Source organism: Scyliorhinus torazame, chromosome 19 (assembly GCF_047496885.1).
Source record: "Scyliorhinus torazame isolate Kashiwa2021f chromosome 19, sScyTor2.1, whole genome shotgun sequence".
NCBI classification, from domain to species: Eukaryota; Metazoa; Chordata; class Chondrichthyes; order Carcharhiniformes; family Scyliorhinidae; genus Scyliorhinus; species Scyliorhinus torazame.
The window spans coordinates 52611303-52638870 of record NC_092725.1 but is presented as its reverse complement, the minus strand read 5'-3'; the positions used below and the strand labels follow the sequence as shown (position 1 = coordinate 52638870).

General features: G+C 43.5%; 1 protein-coding gene across 4 annotated transcripts in view; it reads right to left on the bottom strand.

Annotated features, from left to right (window-relative positions):
• LOC140396128 (UPF0606 protein KIAA1549) overlaps positions 1-27568 on the bottom strand; it is a 347260-nt gene that overhangs the window by 231765 nt on the left and 87927 nt on the right. The window contains exon 2 of one of the 4 annotated variants that reach the window (XM_072484280.1): positions 9412-9511. The exons of the other annotated variants lie outside the window; for them this stretch is intronic. Within the exon in view, the coding sequence (XP_072340381.1) occupies positions 9412-9466 (55 nt within the window). The 5' untranslated portion in view covers positions 9467-9511. The remainder of the gene's footprint in view (positions 1-9411; positions 9512-27568) is intronic. 4 annotated transcript variants of the gene reach the window in all.

The following is a 27568-nucleotide window of genomic DNA, read 5'->3' as shown; positions in this document are numbered from 1 at the left end:
AACTTATAATTAAAAGCAGGCTTTGTAAAACATACAATATAACATGCATTTCATTCATGCAGCTTGTGTTTTCTAGCACAGGAAATCTCAAAATCCTGGGATAATAGGTCAATTAACTCAGTATTCCTCGACAGATCCTCCCTCTTGGGGGGGGTTGAGTGGGGGGGGGGGGGGGGGGGGAGAAATTTTAGAATTTCATCCTGGCTTAGCAGCCCAGATCTTCTCATTCCACAATGGAATGAAATTATTATAATCACCCTGACCCTCCAAACACCATCCCAAGTCAACTGCCACCCTACCCACTTACTCACTTGCACTCATTCACTAACATATTGAAAAACTATCCAAATGTCCCAAGATGTTCCAGCATTAGTGAAATGAAGACTTACCAAAACACAACAGCTAGTGCTGTAAAAAGGGGAACATGGCTTGACTACCCCTGACGATCATGTACTATGAAGGACTCTAATATCAGGTATGATCTCCATTTCTGAAGAGGCCAGGCTACAAAGGCAAGGGCTTCAAGGGCAGCACGATAGCATTGTGGATAGCACAATTACTTCACAGCTCCAGGGTCCCAGGTTCGATTCCCGCTTGGGTCACTGTCTGTGCGGAGTCTGCACATCCTCCCAGTGTGTGCGTGGGTTTCCTCCGGGTGCTCCGGTTTCCTCCCACAGTCCAAAGATGTGCAGGTTAGGTGGATTGGCCATGATAAATTGCCCTTCGTGTCCAAAATTGCCCTTAGTGTTGGGTGGGATTACTGGGTTATGGGGATAGGGTGGGGGTATTGACCTTGGGTAGGGTGCTCTTTCCAAGAGCCGGTGCAGACTCGACAGGCCGAATGGCCTACTTCTGTACTGTAAATTCTATGATCTATAATCCAAAGTCCAAGCCACTGTATCCTTCCCCAAATTATTCCTTAGATAAACTCTCCTACCCATATTTATTGCCATCCTTTCTACCTTGCATTATACTGCATCCTTTCTATTCCAATGGTTTTAGTCATAGGCAAAGCCATTGCCAACCAGTTCCTTGCATCCCTCACCATTTTCAAATTCAACTGCTTCCAATCTCACTTTGTCCTGAATCCTTGAAAAAAACTCTTATACAGGCATTTACAATTGCACTTTCAAGTTGCCAACTGTCAAGTCTTTCATCATCCATTCATTACAATACTTCTACTGCCATTGATCTGCCTAACCACTCCCTCTCCTTCATATTCAATGCACTTGTCCCAAGATAAGCACATCTAATTTTAGATGATCCACAATTTCTTCCAGTTAAACAGTGGCAAGACGAAAGCTATCGTCTTCAGCTTTGTCACCAATTCCATTATGGTGACTGTTTCACAAGGCTGTTTGCAACTTTTCAGTACTATTCACACTGAGGTGCCAATCCAATATCCTCTCTGGCACAAAGACCATCTAGTTCCACCTCATATTCATCTGTCCTTGCCCATCTGCCATTGAAACTTGATCCAAGCCTTAATGACCTCCAGATTTAAATATTCAAATGCTTCCTTTGCCAGCCTCTCAGCCTTTACTTCAGCAAACCCAAAAATATGCTGCCCATCTTCCATTCTGTAGTAACTCCCACTCAGAAGACTCCTGTCCTTGCTGATCCAGAGTGGCAGTATCTCAAACAAGTTGAAATTCTCATTATATTTCAATCCCTCCACGGCCTTGTCTTCCCTATCTCTGTAATTGCCCCAGAAATTTTTTATTCCTTTGGTCCTTCACCTACTACATTTTTCCCAGCCCCCCCCCCCAACACTGAACCCCCATGCCCCACCACTTCCTTTGAATGCAACAATAGGAGCCATGTCTTCAGCCCATTTTTTGGAATTCCCTTCCTAATCATCCGACCTCTCTGTTCCTTTTATCCCTCTTACAATGAAAATCACCTCTTTGAATAAGGTTTTGGTGACCCCTCAATACATCCTTCTTTGAGTCAATGTTCCTTTTTGTCCTAGTCTTTGAGATTATTTTCCTTCACTAAAAGTAGTTATTGCCTGGATTGATTAGACACTAAAATCAAACTACCAGTACACCTGTACATTTGGTCTACTAAACCTCATCCCCCCACCATTCTAGCTCAGCCAACTGTCATGACCAGGCAGTTAAATTGTGGATGTTTAAGGATAATTGATAAAATACCTTATACTTTTAAAGCCCTTTGAGGATGCAAGTCACAGCAGACAGCTGTCTCCTCAGATGAATGCCTAAACATTGTTCAACTGTTTTTTCTCAGAATCTGTCACAAAGAAAATCATTAATAATTCAAGATTGCCTTGGTTGACACAATTGAATCTTCCAAAAGCATGAAAACTCAGGAATCCATTGATACCGGCAGGAGGGACTTCTTCAAAAGACTGCAATATAATTAACTTCTTTGCTTTATGGAACAGTGACTCAAGTAAATTAACTTATCAGCCATTTCTGAACTAGAGGCTGTAAGAAGTCATATTTTGTGGCAGTGCGCAGAGAACCCAGAATGCCTCGTAAGTCAGTTCCAGCTCTCAGCTGAACTACCTATGAACAGCATGTCAGAGCTGTGTTTCTCTTTGCTACCAAGAGCTTAAGAGTAAGGCATCTAAAAAAACATCCCTGTTCTGCCGGGAATAAACCTGCATTACTTGCAGTTTCCAGTAAGAAAAAGGAGCCTATACACTCTCCCCTCATCTGCTCTATTGATTGAGACTGTGTACAATTAAAAATGCTGACTCATCAGCTTTGCAAGCCATCACAGTTGCCAAATTGAACCTCAAGTTTGAACTCTTTCTTTTAGGAAAGAAGGAATTCAAACAAAGGCCCACTTTGATATCTCTCAGGGACAGATTAGAGATCTAATCTTTAAGTACCTTTCTTTATCTGCATTTTAATATGTGGTTAATATGGTTAGCAATGCTGCCTCACAGTATCAGAGACCCAGATTCGATTCTGACCTGCGGTGACTGCCTGTATGGAGTTTGCATATTCTTCCCGTGTCTGCATTGGTTTCCTCCTGGTTCTCTTGTTTCCTCTCAGTCCAAAGGTGTGCAGGTTAAGTTAAGCCATGATAGAATTGCCCCTTAATGTCCAAGGATGGGACGGTTTGGTGGGGTTCATAGAATCATAGGTTATGGACATAGTGCACGAGAGTGAGCCTAGGTAGGATGCTCTTTCAGAGGGTCGGTGTAGACTCAATGGGCCGAATGGCCCCCTGCTACACTGTCGGGGTTCTATGATTCTATGGAAATCTGAAATCAATAAAAATCTGAAATCAATAAAAATCTGCAATTAAAAGTCTAATAATGACCATGAAACCATTATCAGTTGTCATTAAAAACTTATCTGGTTAACTAATATGCTTTAGGAAAGGAAGGATATCAACTCTCTTAACCTGATCTGGCCTACATGCGACTCCAGATCCACAGCAATGTGGTTGACTCTGAAATACCCTCAGAAATGGCCAAACGAGCCACAAATACTGACCCAGCTGGCAATGCCCACACGTTAAACAAAAAATCTGCAGTATATTCTATGTGGAAGGTCTTGTGGTTCAGTGGTTGCATTCCCTACGTCTGAGCTAGAAGTTTTAGATTCAAGTCCGAATTCAGGACTTGATAACCATGAAACTGGTGTTCATTACATGATCGCACAGATTGAATATCGGCCTGTAAATTCTTCCAATATACCTCATGTTGGGTGGTAAGAGCAAAAGAGATTCCTGGTCAATCATACTGCAGAAGGCAATGCCAAACTATTACAATACTCAGCCAGACATGGGACCAATCCAATGAAGTCGAAGGTCGCCCCTAAAGGCATCCTGAAGGAAGATGAAGATATTCTATGAAATGCTTTGTAAATCCCATCTTACAGACTCCAGGTTACTGCCGACTAGGCAAAACAGCTGCCTAAATGATGCATGGTCATGCATTGATTGAATATATATATTTGAATGAAAATTCCAAGCACAAACTAATAAAATATTTGACATTTGCTGGGCTTTTAAGCAATGGCAGCTTCTGTTCGGCTTAATAAAATCAAACAGGTTTTACACTGTTCTCTAGTCTTTTACTTTGGTCTACAAGAAATTAGGTGGGTGAAAACAAAAATTAAGAGTAGACCATACAGCAGACAATCAGGACTTCATAAAGCAGTGTTTTTCAAACTTTTTTTTCCGGGGAACCACTTTTATCAACTGACCAACCTTGGGACCAATGTTAGCCGACCTACGCGGCCAACCATTATTTCTTGCTTTTAATGTGACAGGTGAGCCTGCTTAGTCCTCACAATCCCATTTGCTTTGTCATTCAATGTTACATTTATGCTACGGATTTCAGTTGACGACTTAAGTTCATGCTTCGTCTTCACACGCCTTTCAGGTTTGGAGGGTTTTAAACGTTCATTTGCCAGTACTTCCCTGCATATAACATACATCAGCTTTGCATTCTGATTTGCACTGGCACAATTAACAAAGCCACACCTCAAGAAATCATTTCTGTACTGCTTTGTTCCCGAATTCAGATGGTTTCTTTGATGGCTGTTCAACAGAGGCCCTGGAGCTCTGCATACCGCTCACACCAGTACAGTTTTATCTTGTCGTGGACTCTCCTAGGAAGCTCTCTCCAACAGATTCAGTTGCGAGATCCTGGCCTGTTTGTGTCGCTGACCATCTTTCCCTTATCACAAAATGACCCATCTTCGGTTCTTCACACAGTCCTGTTGCTTGCTTGCTGGCAGCTACTGAATGGAGGATCTCTCCTCCATGATTTTGCACCCAAAGCACTGACCTACATGGCGTGCGATGTCAGTGTACGTGCCAGGCGCATGACCTGTTCTCTGCCGTCACTTCTGGCGGGAAGACTCCATCATTTGTATTTAAAGGCTGATCGCGGACAGCATTCTGTTGCAGCCATTGGGTGCTTCTCCCACGATCAGGAAAGCGCAACTGATCGCTCCGTGATCCCACCGACACCCACAGGTACCGACCCAGAGTTTGAAAAACCCCGTCATAAAGGATGTGGTGACACTGGGTTTCTGTTCGTACTGCACTCAGAAAACAACTGAGTGCCCCACCAAACCCAACTGAATATGTTAATTATGGAATCATATCCCATGAGCAAATCGTAATACACATGCATAGACAATAGTTTGTTCCACCAAGAATGTGTATCCACAAGTAGGCCTGTGAATCACCAGCAAACTCACAAACATGAAATTAAAGCCACAACAAAAGCCACGGTGTATTACTTATAAAAGAAATCTGTAATTTTGTGCCTGTGTTTCATGAAGTTAAACATTAAATGCACAGGTTTACAAAATATGGACAGAATTCTCCCAAAAATGACAAATGTTCCGACACTACTTCCATAGTAATCTACCAACACTTCAGTACTTTTTTGGAGTTTGAAGAGATTCCCACCGGGAAAGAGATGTGCAGGACCTATAGAGGCCAGCCTAGCTGGCTTCTCGGAGATCGGGGCTCTGTTTTTAAAGAGCTCCCCAATTTCCAGAGAAGCCTACAGCATTTCGGCCTCCCAATTGCGGGTGCCAGCCGCAACCCCCGTCCCCATCAAGCATATTCTCATAAGGCATGTTGCAGAAATATCGGGGACCATGTTTTATATATATATAAATATATATATATTTGTATTCCCATGTCCGTTCATGTTCTGTCTAATCGTGGGATAAACATACAAACACAAAAGCAAGTCAGACCTCACTAGAAAACAGGGACGGGTTAATTCAGACATTTGGGCAGGCAGCAATCAACACAGGCCATCTGCAACCACAATGGCAAAAGTCTGAGACTCTGTTTTCATTAGCAGCACAATCAGGGATACCTCACAGAGACAGCCACACCCCAAGGAAGATCATTAACCCTGGACATCCAGACAGGGTAGGCTGTTAACACCTCCTCATAGCTGAAACTTCCCTTTTGACATGCTAAATGGGGGCCAGGAATGGTCCGGAGATGCGATTATCAGGATTGTTTCAATGTCTGTACTTAACAATCATGCGAACCATCAGGCATTCAGTAAAACAAATCTATATGTTAACATTAAATTTTGCAACATTTTTCCAAACTATCTGTATTCAGTAAAACTACATCAATACAAAATCTTACGACATCAAACAGTATAACTGACCGTTACAAGGTACAATCTGGGACAAACACGGACTCGGAGGAACCTTGAATATTCAGGGCCGAGTCTCCCTCATGCATGTGAAATAAAGACTTTTCCTTAAAGCTCAACACAGTCTCCAGGACTCAACCTTAATTCCCTCCAACAAGGCATCAGGCCCAATCACTGGTATTAGCTGCCCCCCACCAAGCGCCGGGGGCATGCATCTTTGCACCATGGCACTGCCCCCTGGTAGCCAAGAAGTGCCAACCTGACAGGGTAAATCGGACAGTCAGGTTGGCACTGCCAGGTGCCTGGGGAATGTCAGGGCATTCCCTGCTCTGTCCCCAACCACCCGTGGACTATAATGGCCTCTGAGCGCCCCCCCCCCCCCCCCCCGGGCGTGGTCATAATAATAAAGTAGGCTTACATTAACACTGCAATGCTGTTACTGCGAAAATCTCCCACACTCAGGCGCCTGTTCGGGTACACAGAGGGAGAATTCAGAATGTCCAATTCACTGAACAAGCATGTCTTTCGGGACTTGTGGGAGGAAACCCGAGCACCACGCAGACACGGGGAGAACGTGCAGACTCCGCACAGACAGTGACCCAAGCGGGAATCAAACCCGGGAACCTGGCACTCTGAAGCAACAGTGCTAACCACTGTGATGGAGGCCAGTAGTAATTTTTGCCAGCTTCACACAGCAGCGTGACTCCCATGAGCCGGGAGACTCTGGCTAAAGCCCGGAAATGCATATGTAAATGTGCTTAAAAACTTATTTAAACATGCAAGACTAGTTCACGCCCACGCTCATGATGGATCTACCTTTTGTAGGCCAGTGTATCAACAATGAAAATCTGAAATGATCCATCTATCCTGACTTTGGAATCCTCCTCCATCTATTCTTATTACCACCAATATCATCTTGTACAGTTAAGTTTTATGTGGCACTTTATCAACTGTTTTTTAGAAATCCAAAAACATACTTACAGATTCCCCTTTATAGACACTGCTGTTCCCCTTCACTGCCTCACTCATACTCGCCCTCTAAGAAATCCGTTGGACTTTCCCAGAAACTCAGGAATTTTGGATCTCCAATTTTGCTGCTATGTCCGGAGGAAGCGTCTGTTCTTACGACCAATAAGTCGGCGATACTCCGCCCAGTGGGGGTCTAGCAGCCGCGCCATGTAAAGCCCCCTGGCTTTACCTGCAAATACAGATGGAGAATGGCCGGGTCCGTGGCCGCGCATGTGCACACCGGTAACCTGCGGCGGCCACACTGCACAACATGGCACCGGCCGTGCGCGGACCCGGCCTGCCAGATAGTGCCCCCACTGTAACCCCTCTTGCCACCCCTGGACCACCACCACCCGTCCCCCCCGCCCCCGCCGAAGCTCACCCTGCCAGCGGAACGGCCCCCTCCCAGACTGTGGCAGTGCTGGACACAATCCGCAGCCACCATTCGAGGTCCCCGAAAACTGACAGGACACGTGACCAACGCCGTCGAGAAGTCGGCCCTTCGGGGGCAGAGCATCGGGGGAGGGCCTCAGGTGACGTCCCGAGGCCGTTCCAACGCAGTGCGGTGTACTCAGCGAATATGCCATTTTTGAAGGGACGGACCATATGAAAAACGCTGCTGCCCCTGATTTTGGAGTAAAAAAAGATTCTCTGGTCAATCGCCAGATGCGATTTTGGCGTTGGCAATCGGAGAATTTCGCCCTACTTCTTTTCAAACCTTAGGGTGCAGGCCCCGTCAGGTTCAGGGAACGTGTCAGCTTTTACTCCTATTAGTTTTCCTAATACTTTCTCTCATGATAATGATAATTTAAGCTCCTCCTTCCCCTTTGCTCTCATTTTCGTTTATTATTGGATTGTTTTTAAGTGTCTTCTAATATGAAGATAGATACAAAATAGGTTCAAAATCTGTCATTTCCTTGTTTCCCAATTATTAATTCTCCAGTCTCGCCTTCTCAATTTAGCTGTTCTCTTCCTTTTTATATACTTCTCAAAGCTTCTACTGTGTTTTTATATTTCTTGCTAGTTTCGCAATTTCTCTATTAAGTCATCCTTTGATTGTTTCTAATATTTTCCTAATCTTCCACCACTAACCTTTGCAATATCGTGTGTATTGAAATTCAATTTGACCCCATTCTTAAAATTATTAGTTAGCCATGGATGGGCCATCATTTTCGCAGAATTTGTTTCTCAATGGAATATATCTTTGTTGCGACTTAAGATATATCCTTCTAAATATCTGCCACTGCTTTTCTACTGTTAATACCTTTTAACCTGTTTTCCCAATCCATTTAGTCAACTGTTTTCATATCTTTGTAACTACCTCGATTCAAATTTCACAAACTAGTTTCAGACACAAGTTTCTCATCCTCAAACTGAATGTGAAATTCCATCATACTATGATCACTCTTCCCTAGATGGTTCTTTCTTCAAGATCATTGATCAATTCTGTCTCACCACACATTACCAGATCAAAAATAGCCTGTTCTTTGTGGAACCAACCATGCATTAATCTAAGAAATTGTCTCTCAAGGCTATCTTTGCCAATTTCAATCAATAAAAGATTGAAGCCACTGAAAAATATTGCTGTATTCTTCTTACATGTCCCCATCATGTCTTGATTTATACCCTGTCAAGTGGAGCTACTGTAACCCACTTGTTGCCCTTGGTATTTCATATCTTGAGCTAGCCAAACTAACTCTACGTCTCAATCTTCCAAGTCAAGATCATTTCTCACTACTGTACTGATCTAATTCTTTATTATTAGGTGAGGTACCCATCTTACTATCCTTCCAAAATATTAAGTACCTGCAAAAGTCCCCTTACAACCACACCTCTATCTTAATATTGATTTATTTCCATTTATGCAATTAATTCATCTACTTCACTGCAAATGCTCTGGGCATTCAATGTTCTATATTTCTCTACTCTGACCCTATTTGGTGTACTCTAATGTTTGTATGCTATCATATTCTGATTATCATTTCCCAGATGGCTACCCTGCACTATTACCTCCTCCTTAATTCTCTTTGTTTCTCTTCATTTGAAGCTTGTCCCCTATTCTTTAATGTAAAGCCCCATCTACAGTCCCTATTTATTTGATTTGCCAGGACACTGATTCCAGCATGATTCAAGTGAAGCCAGTTTCATCAAAACAGCACTTTCCCCAATATTAATGCTAATGCCCAATAAATTTAAACCCATTTTCCCCCACAAATAAATCTTTAAGCTATACATTCAACTCTAATTTCATGGATCCAGAAACCTCCCATCAGGATAGTCACCTGGAACATCATGGGACTTGACAGCCCAGGGAAAAGATCCAGAATCTTCGCCCATCTGAAAAGACGGAGGGCTGATATTATCTTCTTCCAGGAGACACACCTGGGGGAGAAGGATCGACAGCGGGTAAGAAAAAGCTGCGTGGGTCAGACTTACCAATCGTGCCAAGGGAGAGGGCAAGGGGGTAGACATACTACTAAACAAGATGACAGTCTTCACGGCGAAGAGCGAAGGGGGATGGTATGTCATGGTTAGTGGTCTTTGTAAACATGTAACTGAGTATAGCACCCACGGACAGACAGATCCGGGGAAACTAAAGAAATATTGCGAGACAGCTGAACACCTTCATGGAGCAGATGGGGGCAGTAGACCCCTGGATGTTCACCCACCCAAGGGAGGAGGAGTTCTCCTTCTTCTACGATCTACTCTGGGATCTACTTCTTTGTAGTGGGCAAATCGGTGCTTCCAGGGGTAGTAGGAGCAGAATACTCCGCAAGCTTAATCTCCGATCACGCTCCACACACTGGAGATGGGCCAGGCTCAACGCCACATGCCCCCCTCCCTATGGAGGCTGGACACGGGCCCTCCTTGTCGAGAGGTATCTTGCGATCGGATATCACAGGCCATAGACAGGTACATTACCAACAATCAGAGCAGGGAGGTCTCACCCTTCACATTCTGAAGGCAGTGATCCGGGGCAAATTATTGTATTCAAGGACGAAAGAAAGGAAGGAGAGGACAGCCAGGCAACTGGAGGTGGACCGGCAGTACTCCACGGTCCCAACCGTGGAACTACCGGGTGGAGAGGAAAAAGTTACAAATGGACTTCGACCTGCTCTCCACCAGCTCTGCCAGATTCAGGTTGCTTTATGAGCATGGACACAAAGCCAACCACCTGCTGGCTCACCAGCTGAGGGAGCAGGCAGCTCAGGACAAAGACAGGTGCGGCAAGCTAGTCGCAGCGCCAAAGCAATCTTCTACCCAGGCTGTACACCTTTGTGCCCCCAGAGGGGGACTCAAAAATGAAGCAGTTCCTCGACGGACTGGACATGCCAGTCGTGGGGGAATATAGGAGATGGGGCTTGGAAACACCATTACAACGAAGGGAAGTCATGGAGAGTATCAACTCCATGCAGACGGGGAGATAGATTCTCGGTGGACCTTACAAAAAATTTGTGCCAACACTGGCCCCACACCTGCAAAAGATGTTCGCAGGCTCGCTAGTAAGGGGTACACTGCCACCAACGCTGGCCCAAGCCTCAATATCACTGATACCCAAAAAAGGAAACGGGGGGATCCGAGGATCCAAAAGAAGTCCCTACAAAGGAGGAAAAATGTGGGAGGCCCGGCCATCCCAAACCTACAGTTCTACCACTGGGCGGCCACAGCAGAAAGAACCGGGAACAGAGTGGGTGAGATTGGAGGAGAGTTACTGTGCAGGGACATCCCTCCGAGCGCTGGCCCCAACTGCACTCACATCCTCCCCCCACACCGGCCAGATACTCCAATAGCCCAGTGGTAGTAGTCACACTCCGAACGTGGTACCAAATGAGGCAGCACTTTGATCTAACCATGTGTAAACAAAATGCCCACCATGTGGATATGTATGGAAGACTGCTAGAGGTACGCTCACTCCTGGACGAGACATGGAACAAATGGGAAGAGGAACTAGGCATAAGGAGAAGTACTCTGGGTCAAAGCACTGAACAGGGCAAACTTCACCTCCACTTGCGCAGGACTGAACCTAATGCAGCTAAAGGTGGCACCTAACCAGACCTCGAATGAGCAAGTTCTCCCCAGGCTTTTGCCTCCCTGATCGCCCACCAGAGAATCCTGCTCAGCTGGTCATCGGCCGCACCACCCAAGCCTGCAGACTGGCTCTCCAGCCTGGCGGAATTGCTCAGGCTGGACAAAATAAAGTTCACCATCTGTGGACCAGAAGAAGGCTTCCACAGGATGTAGTAGCCATTCACCAGCTTGTTTCAAGAGCTGTTCTGGGGGTAAGGGGGAGGAGAAGAGAAAGAGAAAAAGAGAGAGAGAGAGAGACATGGGACTAGCCATGGAACTGAGAGGAGAAACGAGGAGGGGGAAGAGGGTGAACACACACAAGTGGAACACAAGGGACAAGCAGGAGGGACAAAAGCTGCAGAGGACTGACTCATAGGCAAGCTAAGGCCCGAATAAAACTATACAAAAATGTCTGTAAATACGTGTCTTCGTCATGTTGGATAATGTCAAATATGTAAGAAACGTACCCCTGTTAAAGGAGGGGGATGGGTGTTACGGCAATCTTATTATCTCAAAGGAGGCTATAAACATTTTCAAAATAAATTCAAACTCCCAGTTATCAACTCAAAGAATCACAACACAAGAATTCACATTTTAAACAAAAACATTAAGAATCCTCTTTGTACTTAGGGGTATCACTGTAGCACAAGTGGATAGCACTGTGGCTTCACAGCGCCAGGGTCCCAGGTGCGATTCCCTGGGTCACTGTCTGTGCAGAGTCTGCACATTCTCCCCCTGTCTGCGTGGGTTTCCTCCGGGTGCTCCGGTTTCCTCCCACAGTCCAAAGATGTGCAGGTTAGGTGGATTGGCCATGATAAATTGCCCTTCTTGACCAAAAAGGTTAGGAGGGGTTATTGGGTTACGGGGATGGAGTGGAAGTGAGGGCTTAAGTGGGTCGGTGCAGACTCGATGGGGCGAATGGCCTCCTTCTGCACTGTATGTTCTATGTTCTAATCAAACAGAGCATTACTACCAACTTAACACTAGATCTTTTTCTATTTCTAGTTTCACCCAGTTTTCCCATATGTTACAGGATCTTGAGGGATCCTTCATTTGTCTTGGAAGCACCTTTATTCTCTTCAGTATTCCTGCAATTCTTCAAGATATGAGAGGTTTGGCGATCCTTCCACTAGCAATCAGCCAGGCAATCCTCTAATTTTCCTTTAGAACCTGTTGATTGTGGACACCCCAGCGCAAGCGTGGGCCGTACTGCACTGTTGCTTAGTGACTCCAAGAAATGCCCCTAATTTTTGATACCTCTTTTGCTTCTGCCCTGCAGCTTCCAGTAAGTTCTTCCCCTGCTTCTCAAAGCTAGCTCAAACTGCCTATCAGTTTGTGAGAAAACCCAGAGATGAACCCAAGACAAAAGGACTACCTCTCCGCAATCCATCCCCATGACAACATGGCATGTGTCGACAGAAATTTAAACTAAGTATCTCCAACTATAAACCTGTACTTTGATCCGGGAAGCTATATGAATAACTTATATCTCTATTGGAAACAATTGCAATCTTACCAGACTCCTTGGATCTATTACAAAGCGCAAATTAGGGCAACACAATGTTTAATGTTTTCACACTTCTGACTCCGACAGAAGCCACCCCACTAATTGCAATAATGCAATGTTTACCAACCTGACAAACCAGGTGCTTCATTAACTTAAACTTCATCTCCAAACTAAAAAACAATATAAAAAAGTTATAATCCTACAACATATGAATTAGAAAAAATCATTTTTACAAGTTCATCAGCTGTGAGCCAAAGACACCCCTTCGAGTTGCAAACACTTACACCCCCTCGAGCTGCAAACACTTTCTGCAGATGTGGTTGCTGTGAATAACACTGGTGTTCGCCAGCTTTCACATGCTCCAGCTGTAAACCATCACTGGTCCTGCAATGTTGTGAAGTGCATTTTGTTAAAAAGTTTTCAAGTTATGAAATATCATTCAATTGTCTATTTCTAGTATGGTTCAGAGTTACTGATATGGAAGGAGGCAACATTGAACTCCTTTACTTTTTCATCATATGTCTGTAAGCAGATGTGTTTCAATTGTTGAAATAGGCTGTGGCGGTTAGTGAGGGTTCCCTCATGGAGGAGCTACAGTTCAGATAGGTTCAGTTAGCTGAAGCAAGACTTTCAGAATTCCTTTGAAGTTGTTGGTAACTCAAGGTGAGTTAGTATAAAGAGACTTGGTCTGTTCAGCAGGTGATGACAGGAATCTTAGAGAAAAAGGCTCCAAGCAAGCTTAGACTTGATGCAGGCTCATCTCAGGTGTTTCCAGGTTGGAGTTTAAGCAGAGGACTGAGTTGCGAGACTAGAAATGTAATATTAAAACTTGTCAAAGGCTAGCTTAGTTCATGGGATATTGTCCATTAATAAGTCAGTTGCAGGCTAACAGGCAGTTTCTATGCCTCTAGTGAAAATCCATTGCTCACCTTAGGAGGCAGATGGCGGCTTTTAGTGCCTCTGCAGAAGTAACAAGTCTTGATGGCCTTCCTTTGGTTATAGGACCAGGCTGGAGACAGATCGACTGTTGGTCCAAGATTTCATTGATTGTAATGTGTCTCCACAACAAAAGATGTGAAAGTCTACAGGATAACTATTTTTGGTGGAGTTTGCGCATTCTCCCCGTGCTTGCGTGGATTTTGCCCCCACAACCCAAAGGTATGGCAGGGTCGGTGGATTGGCCATGCTAAATTGCCCCTTATTAGAAAAAATGAATTGGGTACTCAAAATTTATTTTAAAAAATAACTTGTTGGTAAATTTACAGAAACTCGCCATCTTGTGAACCATGCGACCTGTAACAGCCATCTTTTGGTTCAAAAAGGTCCACTTTGGAAATAAGAAAACAATACGGTTTGATTGAAACAGTTCATGACCTCTTTCATGTTTTAGGGACTTGACATTAGGTCATAATCTTTAATTTATTCAATTTAATTATTTACTTTAGGTTTTAGTGTAATGTAACCCAGTCTCAATTTAATCCTATTTGTTTGCTTTTTTAAAATACAGATATCAAACAGCACCCCTTTCCTACCACCTTACCAAAATCACACTCACGCCAGAATCTCTTGCACTTTGGTGAAATCTGCACTCAATGATGCATCCATTTACCGCTTTACTAACTCAGATTAAAAGCTTTTAGCTTTAATCCAATCGTGTAGTTAGGACAAATAAATGCTCCCCAAGTAATCACCTACCTGCTCTCCTGTATTGTCATGCTGGATTATTTTCCAAAATCTTGAACTGCTGCCCAGTCCATCCACTTCTGTTACTGTTCCCAATGAGCTCCATAATTCTTCATCACCCCCAAATATCTGGAATTCCCTTCCTTAATCTCTCCATCTCTCTTTACTCCTTTATTAAATGTTTTAAAACATGCTTCTTCAATCCGAACATTTAGCATCTGCCCTGATATCTCCTGTTGGACTGTGTCAAATTTTGTATTATAACATTCCTGTCAAGTACGTTGGGCATGTTATTACCTCAAAGACGCTATATTAATTCAAGTGGATGCTGATGTTCACACTTTATTTGGTTAATTTTCTATTATTAAAAAGAACCGAGCAGTAAATAATATTCTGTGCAATTTGTATCAAGCAGACAAATTGTAATATAATTTGAGTAATAGCTTGGTGGGGGTGAATCAGTTAACTATTAGAATGATTAACATTGGTTCTAATTCTTAACAGGAACTAGTATTCGAATTTTATGGGGACTTCTGTTATATTGGTGATTGGGGTACAAAGTAACCATCAACATCTTGGGTTGAGAACTTTTGGTTTGCCCATGAAGAGATATTCTGCAAACACCTTTTCTTAAGATGTAAGAAAAAATTGTTGACCACATAACAAGATTTTGCGTAACAACTTCTGGAAGCAATGAAAATTTTGGTTTTCAAGGTGATTTAAGTGACAGCAAATCTTGTGCCCTTTGCACAGTATGCAAACACTTCAGACAAACAGCTTGTATAGCTTGAGGTGGTTTTACTAGACTTCTTTAACAAGTGTTTTCATACTGAAATTGTTACATTTCTGGCTTTTAAATTGAAAAAGTCTTCAAGGTTTTTTGCAGTTGCATTAACTCTGCTTATGTTCTGAAAAAACACTGTTGAAGCGATCAATGCCATTTTAATTATTTTAATGACAGGATCCGCAATCAAGTCTTTAAAACCACTGCTAACATAATTTTTTTTCCCACTTCCAGCTTTCTCTCTTATCCAGAATATGCCAATATTTGCTGGGGTACAGTTTCAGCAACAATAGCAGCTTCGCAAACTTCACCCAGGGATTCATGTACCAGCTCAGTCTGGCTCCTGGCAATTTGATGTGGGAATGTAGGAATTATAATATTCATAACTTTTAATTTCACTTAAACTGTACTAACTTAAGATTTGTAAAAAGTGTTCGGATGTGTGCTGTTCAATAGATCACATAAAAGGCAAAAGGCTTTCTGCTTTAACCAGTTGCTAGGCTTTCTTTATTGAAAAGAAGTTACAGGTAAAAAAAATGACTAGACCGAATGAAATATTTATTGCTACAATATAACTGGGTTATATCGGTAGCACAGTGGTTAGCACTGTTGCTTCACTGTGCCAGGGTCCCAGATTCCATTCCCGGCTTGGGTCTGCACGTTCTCCCCATGTCTGCCTGGGTTTCCTCTGGGTGCTCCTCCCACAAGTCCCTAGGTAATTTGGACATTCTGAATTCTCCCTCCGTGTACCTAAACATGCGGCGGAATGTGGCGTCTCGGGGCTTTTCACAGTAACTTCACAGTGTACTTGTGACAATAAAGATTATTATTATACTGGCCATAAGACCACAATATTAGAACTGAAAGCAACAAAGAGTCAGACTTCAAAGCTGTGTTTGCCTTGATGAAAGGTTAGGACTTTAGTGTGATAAATATTAAGCTGGACATGAAAAACAGTGACAATATTTGTTGCACACTGGGGGTTCGGGGGAGGGGATGGGAATTATAAAACGCACAGAAATTCAGCACATTGAACGCTGCGAGAAGATGAAATAAGCTGACATTGCCGCAAAGAAGAGTGGCATCATGGAATCTTGAGGAGGTCAGCGTTTGTCTTCTTTTGAAATGCACAGCATATTTCATAAGCACGTTTTACTGAAACAAATGAGCCCAAGTAACATGGACAGATCCAGGGTAGGATTTAACCCATGACTTTAACAAATAATTCATTGGAAAACTATATCTTAAAGTGGATTTTGAAAGGGCATTGACGTGTAAATTAGGAGGATTGGCCATGGTAAATTGCCCGTTAGCCTCCTGGGATTCACAGGTTAGGTGGAGTTACAGGGTGGGGCAGGGGAGTGGGCCAGGCAGGGTGCTCTTTCAGAGGGTCGGTGCAGACTCAATGGGCCAAATGGCCTCCTTCTGTACTGTAGGGATTCTATGATTGTAGAGCTGTCAACAAAACATTCATAGATCAGGAGTGGAGGAGGTGGGGCTGGGGAATATTGTGTGTAAGTCATGTTGGCTGGGTATGCTTGTTGGGTGGGGGGGTGGGGGGGTGGGGGGGGGGTTATTTACTGAGCTATGTTTACATTTGTAATGATTGTTATAAAATCATAAAATGCTTCAATAAAATGTTTCTTCTTAAAAACATTCATGTCCATCTCAGGAAGAATAATAAATAGCATTGTATGTAATAATTTCATTCTGCAGCTAAGTCACCTGGTCAGTTGCTGAAGAGTATTAATAGCAGTAGGTGACTGCTCGCTGGGCGATTGTTTGTATAACTTATTGTAACATACTTCTGACTAACAAGTATATTATATCACTAACTCATGTTTAATATTGCTAACCAGTATTCCTATCAAACCTAGTAAAGACATTGGTGTTTAATTTGTGCTTTGAGTGTTGCCTCATTTTCCATATTTCTTGTACCCAAACCACAGAGTAATCTGTCAAGAAGCGTAGAAGTTGGCTTCTCACAGGAAACATGACACCTTGTATGCATTTGATATTCAAACATTCACACTTTTGGACAGCTGATGGAAAGAGGGGAACTTCTGTCATTTCTCCCAAACCTGTTAAGTAACTACCATTACGGGCAACACGGTGGTGCAGTGGGTTAGCCCTGCAGCGTCACGGCGCCGAGGTCCCAGGTTCGATCCCGGCTCTGGGTCACTGTCCGTGTGGAGTTTGCACATTCTCCCCGTGTTTGCATGGGTTTCGCCCCCACGACCTAAAGATATGCAGGGTAGGTGCATTGGACACGCAAAATTGCCCCTTAATTGGAAAAAAAATGAATTGGGCACTCTAAATTTTAAAAAAAATATGTTTTTAAGTAACTACCATTAGTAACCACCCCCCCCCCAATGTAATGTATTACTGGGAAAGCTAGGACATCTGACGGCGGTTCCTGATTCTGTACACTCCCACCATCGGGAAATTCTTTCCTGCATCTACCCTGTCAAGTCCTGTCAGAATATTATAGGTTTCTATGAGTACCGCCCTCATTCTTCTGAATTCCAGCGAATACAATCCTAACTGATTCACTCTCATTCGTCAGTCCCACCATCCCAGGAATCAATCTCGTAAACCTTCGCTGCACTCCCTCTAGAGCAAGAACATCCTTCCACAAATAAGGAGACCAAAACTGCACACAATATTCCAGATATGGCCTCGTCAAGGCCCTGTATAATTGCAGCAAGATATCCCTACTGTTGTATTCGAATCCGCTCGCAATGAATGCAGCATACCATTTGCCTTCTTTACCACCTGCTGTAGCTGCATGCTTACCTTCAGTAACTGTTGTACGAGGATACCCAGGTCTCATTGCACATTCCCATCTCCTAATTTATGGCCATTGGGCTAATAGTAACAGGGGCAGCCCTGTATCACAGTGGACAACACTGTTGCTTCACAGCGCCAGGGTCCCAGGTTCGATTCCAACTTGGGTCACTGTCTGTGCAGAGTCTGCAAGTTCTTCCAGTGCCTGCGTGGGTTTCCTCCCACAAGTCCCGAAAGACATGTTGTTAGGTAATTTGGACATTCTGAATTCTCCCTCTGTGTACCTGAACATGTGCCGAAATGTGGTGACAAGGGGCTTTTCACAGTAACTTTATTGCAGTGTTAATGTAAGCTACTTGTGACAATAAAGATTATTATTATTTTTTATTATTATTACATTGGGGAGCCATTGGTCTATTTTCAATAGCTCAAACAGTATCATGCTTACACGCTTCTTGGCAGCACTGTTTCCGAATTCAGATTCTTTAATTAAAGAATCCGTACAGTGCAGAAGGAGACCATTCGGCCCATAGAGTTTGCACCCACGCTCGGAAAGAGCACCCTACCCAGGCTCATTCCCCCGCACCGTCCCCGTAACCCCACTAAGGGCCAATTTAGCATGGCCAATCCACCTAATTTTTGCATCTTTGGACTGTGGGAGTAATCCGGTACACCGGGGGGAAACCCTCACAGACAGGGGAGATCGTGCAAACTCCACAGTCACCCAAGATCAGAATCGAACCTGGGTCCATGGTGCTGTGAGGCAGCAGTGCTAACCATTGTGCTACCATGCCGCCCGTGATCATCATTATATAGAGAACCAGGATCCATCTCAACTCTTCTCATCTTGCATTTAGTCGACAAGATCAACGGTGACGTTACACAACTTGTCAAATGTAAAAGATGCAGATCAGATTCAGAGCACTCATCCACAAATTGATGTGCGCCAAACCAACACAAAAAAAAACAATGCATAAGTTTGTTTGCATGTTATGCGAGCTATCACTTCACATTGCATCTTTCAGGCATTTTACTTAATCAGTAAAGATCACTGTTTTAGATGTCTACTTGGTTGAAGTCACAACTCCTTATGCAGGGTTCTTAAGAGATGAACAAAGAAATTCAGCATCATGTCGGTCATTATCTTCCAGTTCCAAGGTAAATCTGAAGACCTCCTTCTGGCCTCTTGTGCAATCTCTCCCAACTCATCACAACAGGTCTCTTACAATGATCTGTGAGAACAGACTTTCGCAGAATCCCAAAAGAAAAAGGAAGCCATGCTAATTGCTGATGTTACCCACTTCCCTATCATATCTTTTAGCAGCAGCGTTATTATTTGTGGATCTGTTGCCATTTTCATGGAATCATAGAATTTACAGTGCAGAAGGCGGCCATTCGGCCCGTCGAGTCTGCACCTGCCCTTGGAAAGAGCACCCCCATCCAAGCCCATGCCTGCACCCTATCCCCACAATCCAGTAACACCACCTAAACTTTTGGACACTAAGAGGCAATTTAGCATGGCCACTTACTTATTTCCAGAAGTCTGCTTGACTTAGACTGTCTGCAAGTGAGAGTCTAGACTCAGTGATTGTGGTGGAAAATTTGCAAATGTTCAAAATTCACTCCTTTCACCGTCACAATATGGCCAATAATTGCATCATTCTGTTCATTAAGCCTAAGTTCCAGCTGGAGTCAGAAACATCCATTTCCATGTAAAACCACAGAATTCCTACAGTGCAGAAGGAGGCCATTCGACCCATCAAGTCTGCACGACCCTCAGAAACAGCACCCTACCTAGGCCCGTTTCCCGCACTATGCCAGTAACCCCACCTAACCTGCACATCTTTCGACTGTGGGAGGAAACTGGAGCACCCGGAGGACACCCACGCAGACATGGAGAGAAAGTGCTAACTCCACAAAGATAGTCACCCAGGGCCAGAAGTGAATCTGGGTCCCTGGCGCTGTAAAGCAGCAGAGCAAACCACTGTGCCACCTAACACATCTGCAATTCTCCAAGAAACAACACTCACTAATCATTTCAGATACCCACAAGCTGCAAAAACGAAGAAGAATTGTTTTGAGTAAAGCTGTGACTTAGTAATTCAAACTAAGTCACGTGAAAGTCACAAAAATTACTTTATCCTTCATCCCAAAGTAATCGTCTTCCCTATACGGCTACCTTTAACTGTAATCACTCCTCAAAACCCCTCCCCAGCTATTGAGCTGACATACTGCCTCACACCAAGTTACAGCAGCCACAGTAACCCACATATCCTCCACCAGCCAGAGTTTGAGGTGGATTTCGGAGGGGGATGGGTGTGGTGGTGGGTAGAAGAGAACATTAAGCCACATTACATTTTATGAGTAATTTCATAGTAGGATTGTAACCCATCACTTGAGTTCAGCTGGCTAATAAGAACAAAATAAACTTGGCTTGTACGCACTGTGTAATCATCACATTCTCACAAGATGACATTATTCCAACAAGCTCCCTGTCACAACATAAAACAGGAAACAAAAGATATTCCTATCAGTTATGGTTCTCAATTTGTGCTGGGATACAGCTCCATATTTTGGCAGCCTTCCAGCATCCCAGTGGCCAATTTACAATTGCGAGACTAGATGGTACATTATTTTTTTACCCATTCGAACATCAAAGCATAGCTGTATTCAACCATTGCACTACAAATGTCTGAAGCATATGAGCTTATTCTTTCCTTATGACAGGAAACCAAAATATGCCTTTGAGATTGAGAGCCAAATGCTTGCCATGAGCCTCTTTGATTAAAAGATATGTTGAGCTATTCAAATTACCAAGCAGAAACAGCACTGTACCAAAACTAAAAATACCCCCAACAGATGACGGTCAACAGGCAGCTAAAAAAAACAACACAAAACCAGAATTCCATCCCTCTGGTGACTCTGCCACATGGAGATGATTAGCACTGCTCCAACAGGCCAGCCTACAGTTTGAATATGTTTTTTTTACAGGAAATGTATCTTAAAATGATGAGCTGAAAACAAAAGTTCTAGTGCATGTCATAATATACACCAGTATATCATGGTGCAGACACACACTGATGGACACACAGTGGGACCAATCAACATACACAACACCGCAGCCAATCGCCAGTGAGAGCACACGCACTATAAAGGCAGGGGACATCAGAGTTCCCGCTCATTCGAGTAGCAGCTAGCTAGGAGCACAGAGCTCTCAGTCTGCAACACAGACATTCACCATGTGCTGAGTGCATCGACTGGTTAGGACAAGGCAAAGGTCTTTAGTTAAAGCTTGTATCGTATTTACCCACAGTTCAAGTATGTTTAAATAGTTAACCTTTTAATAAAATAGTTTTGCACTACTTCAAGTGTTGGTGACCTGTATGTGATCCAGAACAACCAACACATCAGTGTAGTTTTGTTTCACAGCAGATTATATATTTTTTCTTTTAGAAGACTTGTCTAGTGTGAATTGATTTTGCTTTTGTGTTCTTCGTTCACATTAGCAGACATTCTTCAAACATGAGCCCTGGCAGTGAGCGTCACTCAATCAAAAGTATTGCAACCAAGCTCAGCTTTGTCACCATACAGTTTTCTCAACCAAGGAAGAGTGGAAAAACCAGGTGGCTTTAAGCATCTCCCATTCAGGAACACCAAGTTATCCCAGTTAACATCAGCTATCTCAGCACAGCAAGAATCAAACTTGGATATTAACAGTCTGCACAATCTAGCTATAGAGAGAGCATTTCAAGATCATTAACAAAATTAATGTCAAAATTAGTACTGTCAGGAGGCGAAGATCTCACATATTCTCCTGGCTAATTTCTAAAATTTTAAAAACTGGACAAAGACTTGAAAAAGGTTGAAGTTATGTCTGTCTATGACCCTGGACAAAATGAACTTTCTGTAAGTATCAGAAAAGTTGATAACTCATTACCTCTGAAAAGACACTAATGGAACGGTGGGCCACAGAGAACAAATTCAAAGGGAATGATACAATGCTCATCAACATTTCATAAGCCAGACCTGGCAAGCAGAGTCATCTAGTCTGCTAGCACAAATGACCCTGAAACATCCATTCAAATTCTTAATGATTGGAACACTAACAACCTCCGGAACTGAGACAAAGGAATATACCTCTTTGTTGAAGGCAGATTGGAGGTGGGAGTCATGTGACACAACTCCCCAACTGGAAAAACAGTTATAGATTCTTGCTGGACTACAAGGCAGTCTTCCATCTTTCCATATGCCAGACAGCAGCACAGAAAAAGGGCTTGCTCCAGGTTTGAACGCTTGGGCCCATCTACACTGTTTCTACACGAATCTCTGAACTTCTATTAGCATCATGTGCAAGGCTAATTTATCTCACCATCACTATCTCATTGTGGAAATCATCTCCACTGGAAATGGTAGTTAACCAGTATCAGTTATTAGCCTGCCAACCGCCATGAAGGAATATACCATTCGACTTTTGATTCTGGACTCTGGATTCACATGAAACAACAATTCTTTACTCTGTGGTTTCTGCCTTGGAAATCCTTCTCGTTTTTTTATTGTAGGAATGTTAAGGAGGCTATCTTACAACCATCTCCTGAATTTGAGGGTGGGTGTGTAAATCAAGTAACTCTCTGAGTTTAACTTATCTAGAGTTTGCTGTGGGGTTATTAATTGAAATTGGAACACATCAAAACCAAGGGGTTAGGATATATACGACTTATAAAGAGGGGATATCAAAATCAAAAACACCTTTCTATTTACAAATGAGGAGGTAAAAGGGCCAGGGTTGTTTAAATTAAATCCCTCTACCGTGCATAACAGTACAGAAAGAGCTTCTACCAGTCCAGTCAAGCAACAGCCTGACATTGTCATACTCACGGAATCATACCTCACAGATAATGTCCCAGACACCATCATCAACATTCTTGGGTATGTCCTGTCCACCTGCAGGGCAGCCCCAGCAGCGATGGCAGCACAGTGGTATACAGTAGGGAGGGTGCTGCTTTGGGAGTCCTCAACATCAAATCTGGACTGCATGAAGTCTCATAGAACCAAGTCAAACGTGGCACAGTGGTTAGCACTGCTGCATCATGTCGCCGAGGTCCCAGGTTCGATCCCGGCTCTGGGTCACTGTGCCTGTGGAGTTTGCACATTCTCCCCGTGTTTGCATGGGTTTCACCCCCACAACCCAAAAGTTAGGTGGATTGGTCACGCTAAATTGCCTCTTCAATTGGAAAAAAATGAATTGGACACTCAAAATTATTTTTTAAAGTTTGGGAAAAAAAGAACCAGGTCAAACATGGAAACCTCCTGCTGATTACCACGTGCCACCACCATCAGCTGCTGAATCAGTAATCCTCCATGTTGAACACCTTCCCTCCATCATAAGGTCAGAAGGGATGACTGCACAATGTTCTGTACCATTTGTGACTCCTCAGATACCGAAGCAGTTCATGTTCAAATGCAGCAAGTTCTGGACAATATCCAGTCATGGACTGACAAGTGCAAGCAACATTCACTCCACAGTGTCAAGCAATGATCATCCCCATCACCCTTCACATTCAATGTGATTACCACTGCTGAATCCCCCACTAACAATACCCGGGAGGGGTTACCATGTACCAAAAACTGAACTGGATGATATAAAAATGCTGCAGCTACGAGAGCGGGTCAAAGCTATGATTCCTGCAGCGAGTAACTCACCTCCTGATGCTCCAAAGCCTGACCACTATCTAAAAGGCACAAGTCAGGAGTGTAATGAAATACTCTCTACTTGCCTGGATGAATGCCGCTCCAACAACACTCGAGAAGCTTGACAGCATCCAGGACAAAGCTGTCCACTTGATTGATGCTCTTTCCAAAACATTCACTTCCTCCAATACCCAGTGGCAGCCGTGTAGTATCTACAAGATGCACTGCAGGAACTCTCCAAATTTCCTTAGGCAGCATCTTCTAATCCAACAACCACAGCCATCCAGAAGGACAAGGGCAGCAGGTATCCAAGAACGGCACCACCTGGAGATTCCCCTCCAAGTCACTCACCATCCTGACTTGGAAATACTGTCGGTGGGTCAAAGTCCTGGAATTTCCTCCCTAATAGGACTGTGGGTGTACCCACACCTCAGGAACTGCAGTGGTTCAAGAAGACTGCTTACCACCACCTAATGAAGGGTAACTAGGAATGGGAAAGTAATGCTGGCCTAGCCAACACTGCCCACATCCCGTAAATACATTTTTTTAAAAAGAAAACTGAAATTTGGAATTTAGCAAAAACAATTGGGAGTGTGGGGTGAAATGCAAGGCTTAATTAGGCCTTAAATGACCTACAAAAGGCATTGTTTCAATTCCAAGGCATAGAATACTTGTGACTATTTAGGAAAAAGTATTAATCTGCCTGGTTCTAATACAGGTCTGTTTCAAAGGCAAACTGACATTGCGTTTGTCCAGAAACAAAATGAGTTTCTGCTTTTGGTGGACAAGTTCAGTTGGAACGAATATATCAAACACTGGATAGCAAAACTAGTATATAACACACCCGAGGTGTGTACTTGGAAGTTTCTCATCCATTATTCCACAACAACAGCATGACATACGGTGGCGGGAACCCACTGCAGGCTAATAAATTAAAGCCAGAAGCCTTTACTTTAAATAATAGGATAGCATATTCCAATGAGTATAGTGTTGTATTATTCTAGTGTCAATTTAGTCTTAACCAAAAACTCTCTGATGACTACCTTACCACAAAAGGGGTTTAAAAAAAAGGCACCTTAGAAACATAGAAAATATAGGAGCAGAAGGTGGCCATTCAGCCCTTCAAGGCTACTCCGCCATTCATTATGATCATGGCTGATCATCCAACTCAATCGCCTAATCCCGCTTTCCCCCATATCCTTTGACCCTCTTCGTCTCAAGTGCTATATCTAACTAATTCTTGAAACCATACGATGTTTTGGACTCAATTACTTCCTATGTTCCCTGCAAGCTTACTTTCATACTCTATTTTCCCCTTCTGAACCAATCCCTTGATCCTTCTTTTGCTGAATTCTGAACAGCTCCCAATCCTCAGACCTATTGTTTTTCTTGTTCAATTTGTATGCTACTTCCTTGGATCGAATACTATCCCCAATTTCCTTTGCAAGCCATTGATTGGCCACCTTTCCTGCTTTACTTTTGTTCCAGATAGGAATACACAATTGTTGCAGTTCCTCCATGCGCTCTTTGAATGTTTGTCATTGCCTATCCATTGTCATCCCTTTAAGTAACATTCCCCAATCGATCATAGCCCACTCACACCTCATTCTATCGTAGATTCCTTTGTTAAGATTCAGGACCCTAGTCTCAGAATCAACTACTTCACTCTCGATCTTGATGAAAATTTCTATCATATTATGGTCGCTCATCTCCAACGGGTCTGATACAACTAGATTGTCAATGATTCCGTTCTCATTACACAGTACCCAGTCCAGAATGGACTGTTCTCTAGTTGGCTCCTCAACATATTGATCCAGAAAACCATCCCGCATACACTCCGGGAATACACTCCGGGAATTCCTCCCCAATGGTATTATGGCTAATTTGATTTTCCCAATCTATATGCAGATTAAAATCACCCATAATTACAGTTGTTCCTATGTCACAAGTGTCTCTAATTTCCTATTTAATGCCATTCCCAACAATATCACTACATTTAGGGGTCTATACATGACGCCCACAAGGTTTTTTGACCCTTGCTGTTTCTCAGCTCTACCCATACAGATTCTGCATAGTCAGAGCTAATATCCTCCTTCACTATTTTGTTAATCTCCTCTTTTACCATTTATGCAACTCCACCGCCTTTAACATTTTGTCTGTCTTTCCTAATTATTGAATACCCCTGGGACATTCAGTTCCCATCCCTGGTCACCCTTGTAGCCACCTGGGTTGGCCACTTCCCGCCGTAAAATGGAGATCCACAAAGAATGCAGGGAAATTCAGCCAAGCCAGGAAAAACTAGCAAGTACAAAGTCTCCTGTGTATTAGAACTTGCAGAAACCCAGACAGCACTGAAACTCGCAGCCATCTGCATACTAATGAGCGATCCCCGGGAACAATTGAAACATGTAAGGTGAATAAGGCCAAGCCAGACGCCTCGGCGCCAGCAGGAGCCAAGACAAAGGAAGGCAAACGGACACTCAGGGACCACCCAGCGATCAGGGAACGGCTCCAGTATTGGAGAAATCGATCCAAGTGATCAGAACGTAGTAAAATCACTTGGAATCAGATACGGGGTCCGCCCCAAATGGCGCGAAGCCCCTGGGGACTATAAAGTAGAGCCCCCAAGTTCAAATCGGTCTTTTTGGCAGGGTCACTCAGCAGCGCGAACCAACCCTTGACAGTGACCTGCCTAGCTGCTGCAACAACAAAGTAAGTCTCCAGTCAACGCACGCTACGAGATAGACGCTCCTAGCTACTAGTCCATACCAGCTTTTGAATCCTGCAGACTCAGAATCGAACAAAAGGCCATTTGTTCCCCTGACCTGGTGGGCCAGTTCCGAAGCTAAGTACTGCAATTATATAGAACATAGACAGGCCTTTTAGTGATAGAGATAGTCTAGTAAGTAGAGTTTTATGCAGGAGTAGTGATTGACTGTGTATAATAAATGTGTTTTGATTTGAATCTTACTAATTGGTGTGTTGAGTTATTGATCAGTACTTGAACTTGAACCTCATGGCGGTATCATAAAGATACCTGGTGACTCTAGAGCAAAGGTTATAGAAACAGAGCAAATTAAGTAAAGACACAACGGGCAACGAATTAAGGGCTAACCAAAGTTAGCAACACCCTGCAGCCATGTCTACGTAATTTCGACGATATCATATCCTGATTACATCTATTTGTGCGATTAGTTCATCCACCTTATTTGAAAAGCTTCGCACGTTAAGGTACACGGCCTTTTAAGCTTGTGTTTTTAACTTTACTAGTCCCGCTTCCAATATTTTTCACTGTGGCCATGTTTGAATCTGTCTCTTGGTTTATCTGCCTACCACTTTTCTTATTCCCCTATCGGTCTTTTGTTTTTGTCCTTATTTCCTCCTCCTCTGACTCCTTGCACATGTTCCCATCCCCCTCCCAAATTAATTTAAACCCTCCCCAACCACTCTAGCAAATATTCCCCCTAGGACATCAGTCCCGGTCCTGCCCAGGCGTTACCCGTCCAGTTTGTACAGGTCCCACCTTCCCCAGATCCTGTCCCAATGCCCCAGGAATCTGAAACCCTCCCCCTCACACCATCTCTTCGGCCACATATTTAACCGATATATCCTGCTATTTCTACTCTGACTAGCATGAGGCACTGGTCGTAATCCTGGCATCAGTACGTTAGAGGTCAGACTTCTCAACTTTCTTCCTAACTCCCTACATTCTGCTTTTAGGACCTTGTCCCTTTTATTTAACCTATGTCATTGGTACCGATGTGTACCACAACCACTGGTTGTTCACCCTCCCCCTCCAGAATGTCCTGTAACCACTCCAAGACATCCTTGACCCTAGCACCAGGGAGGCAACATACTATCATGAAGTCTCGTTTGCGGCCACAGAAACGCCTATCTATTCCCTTTACAATTTAATCCCCTA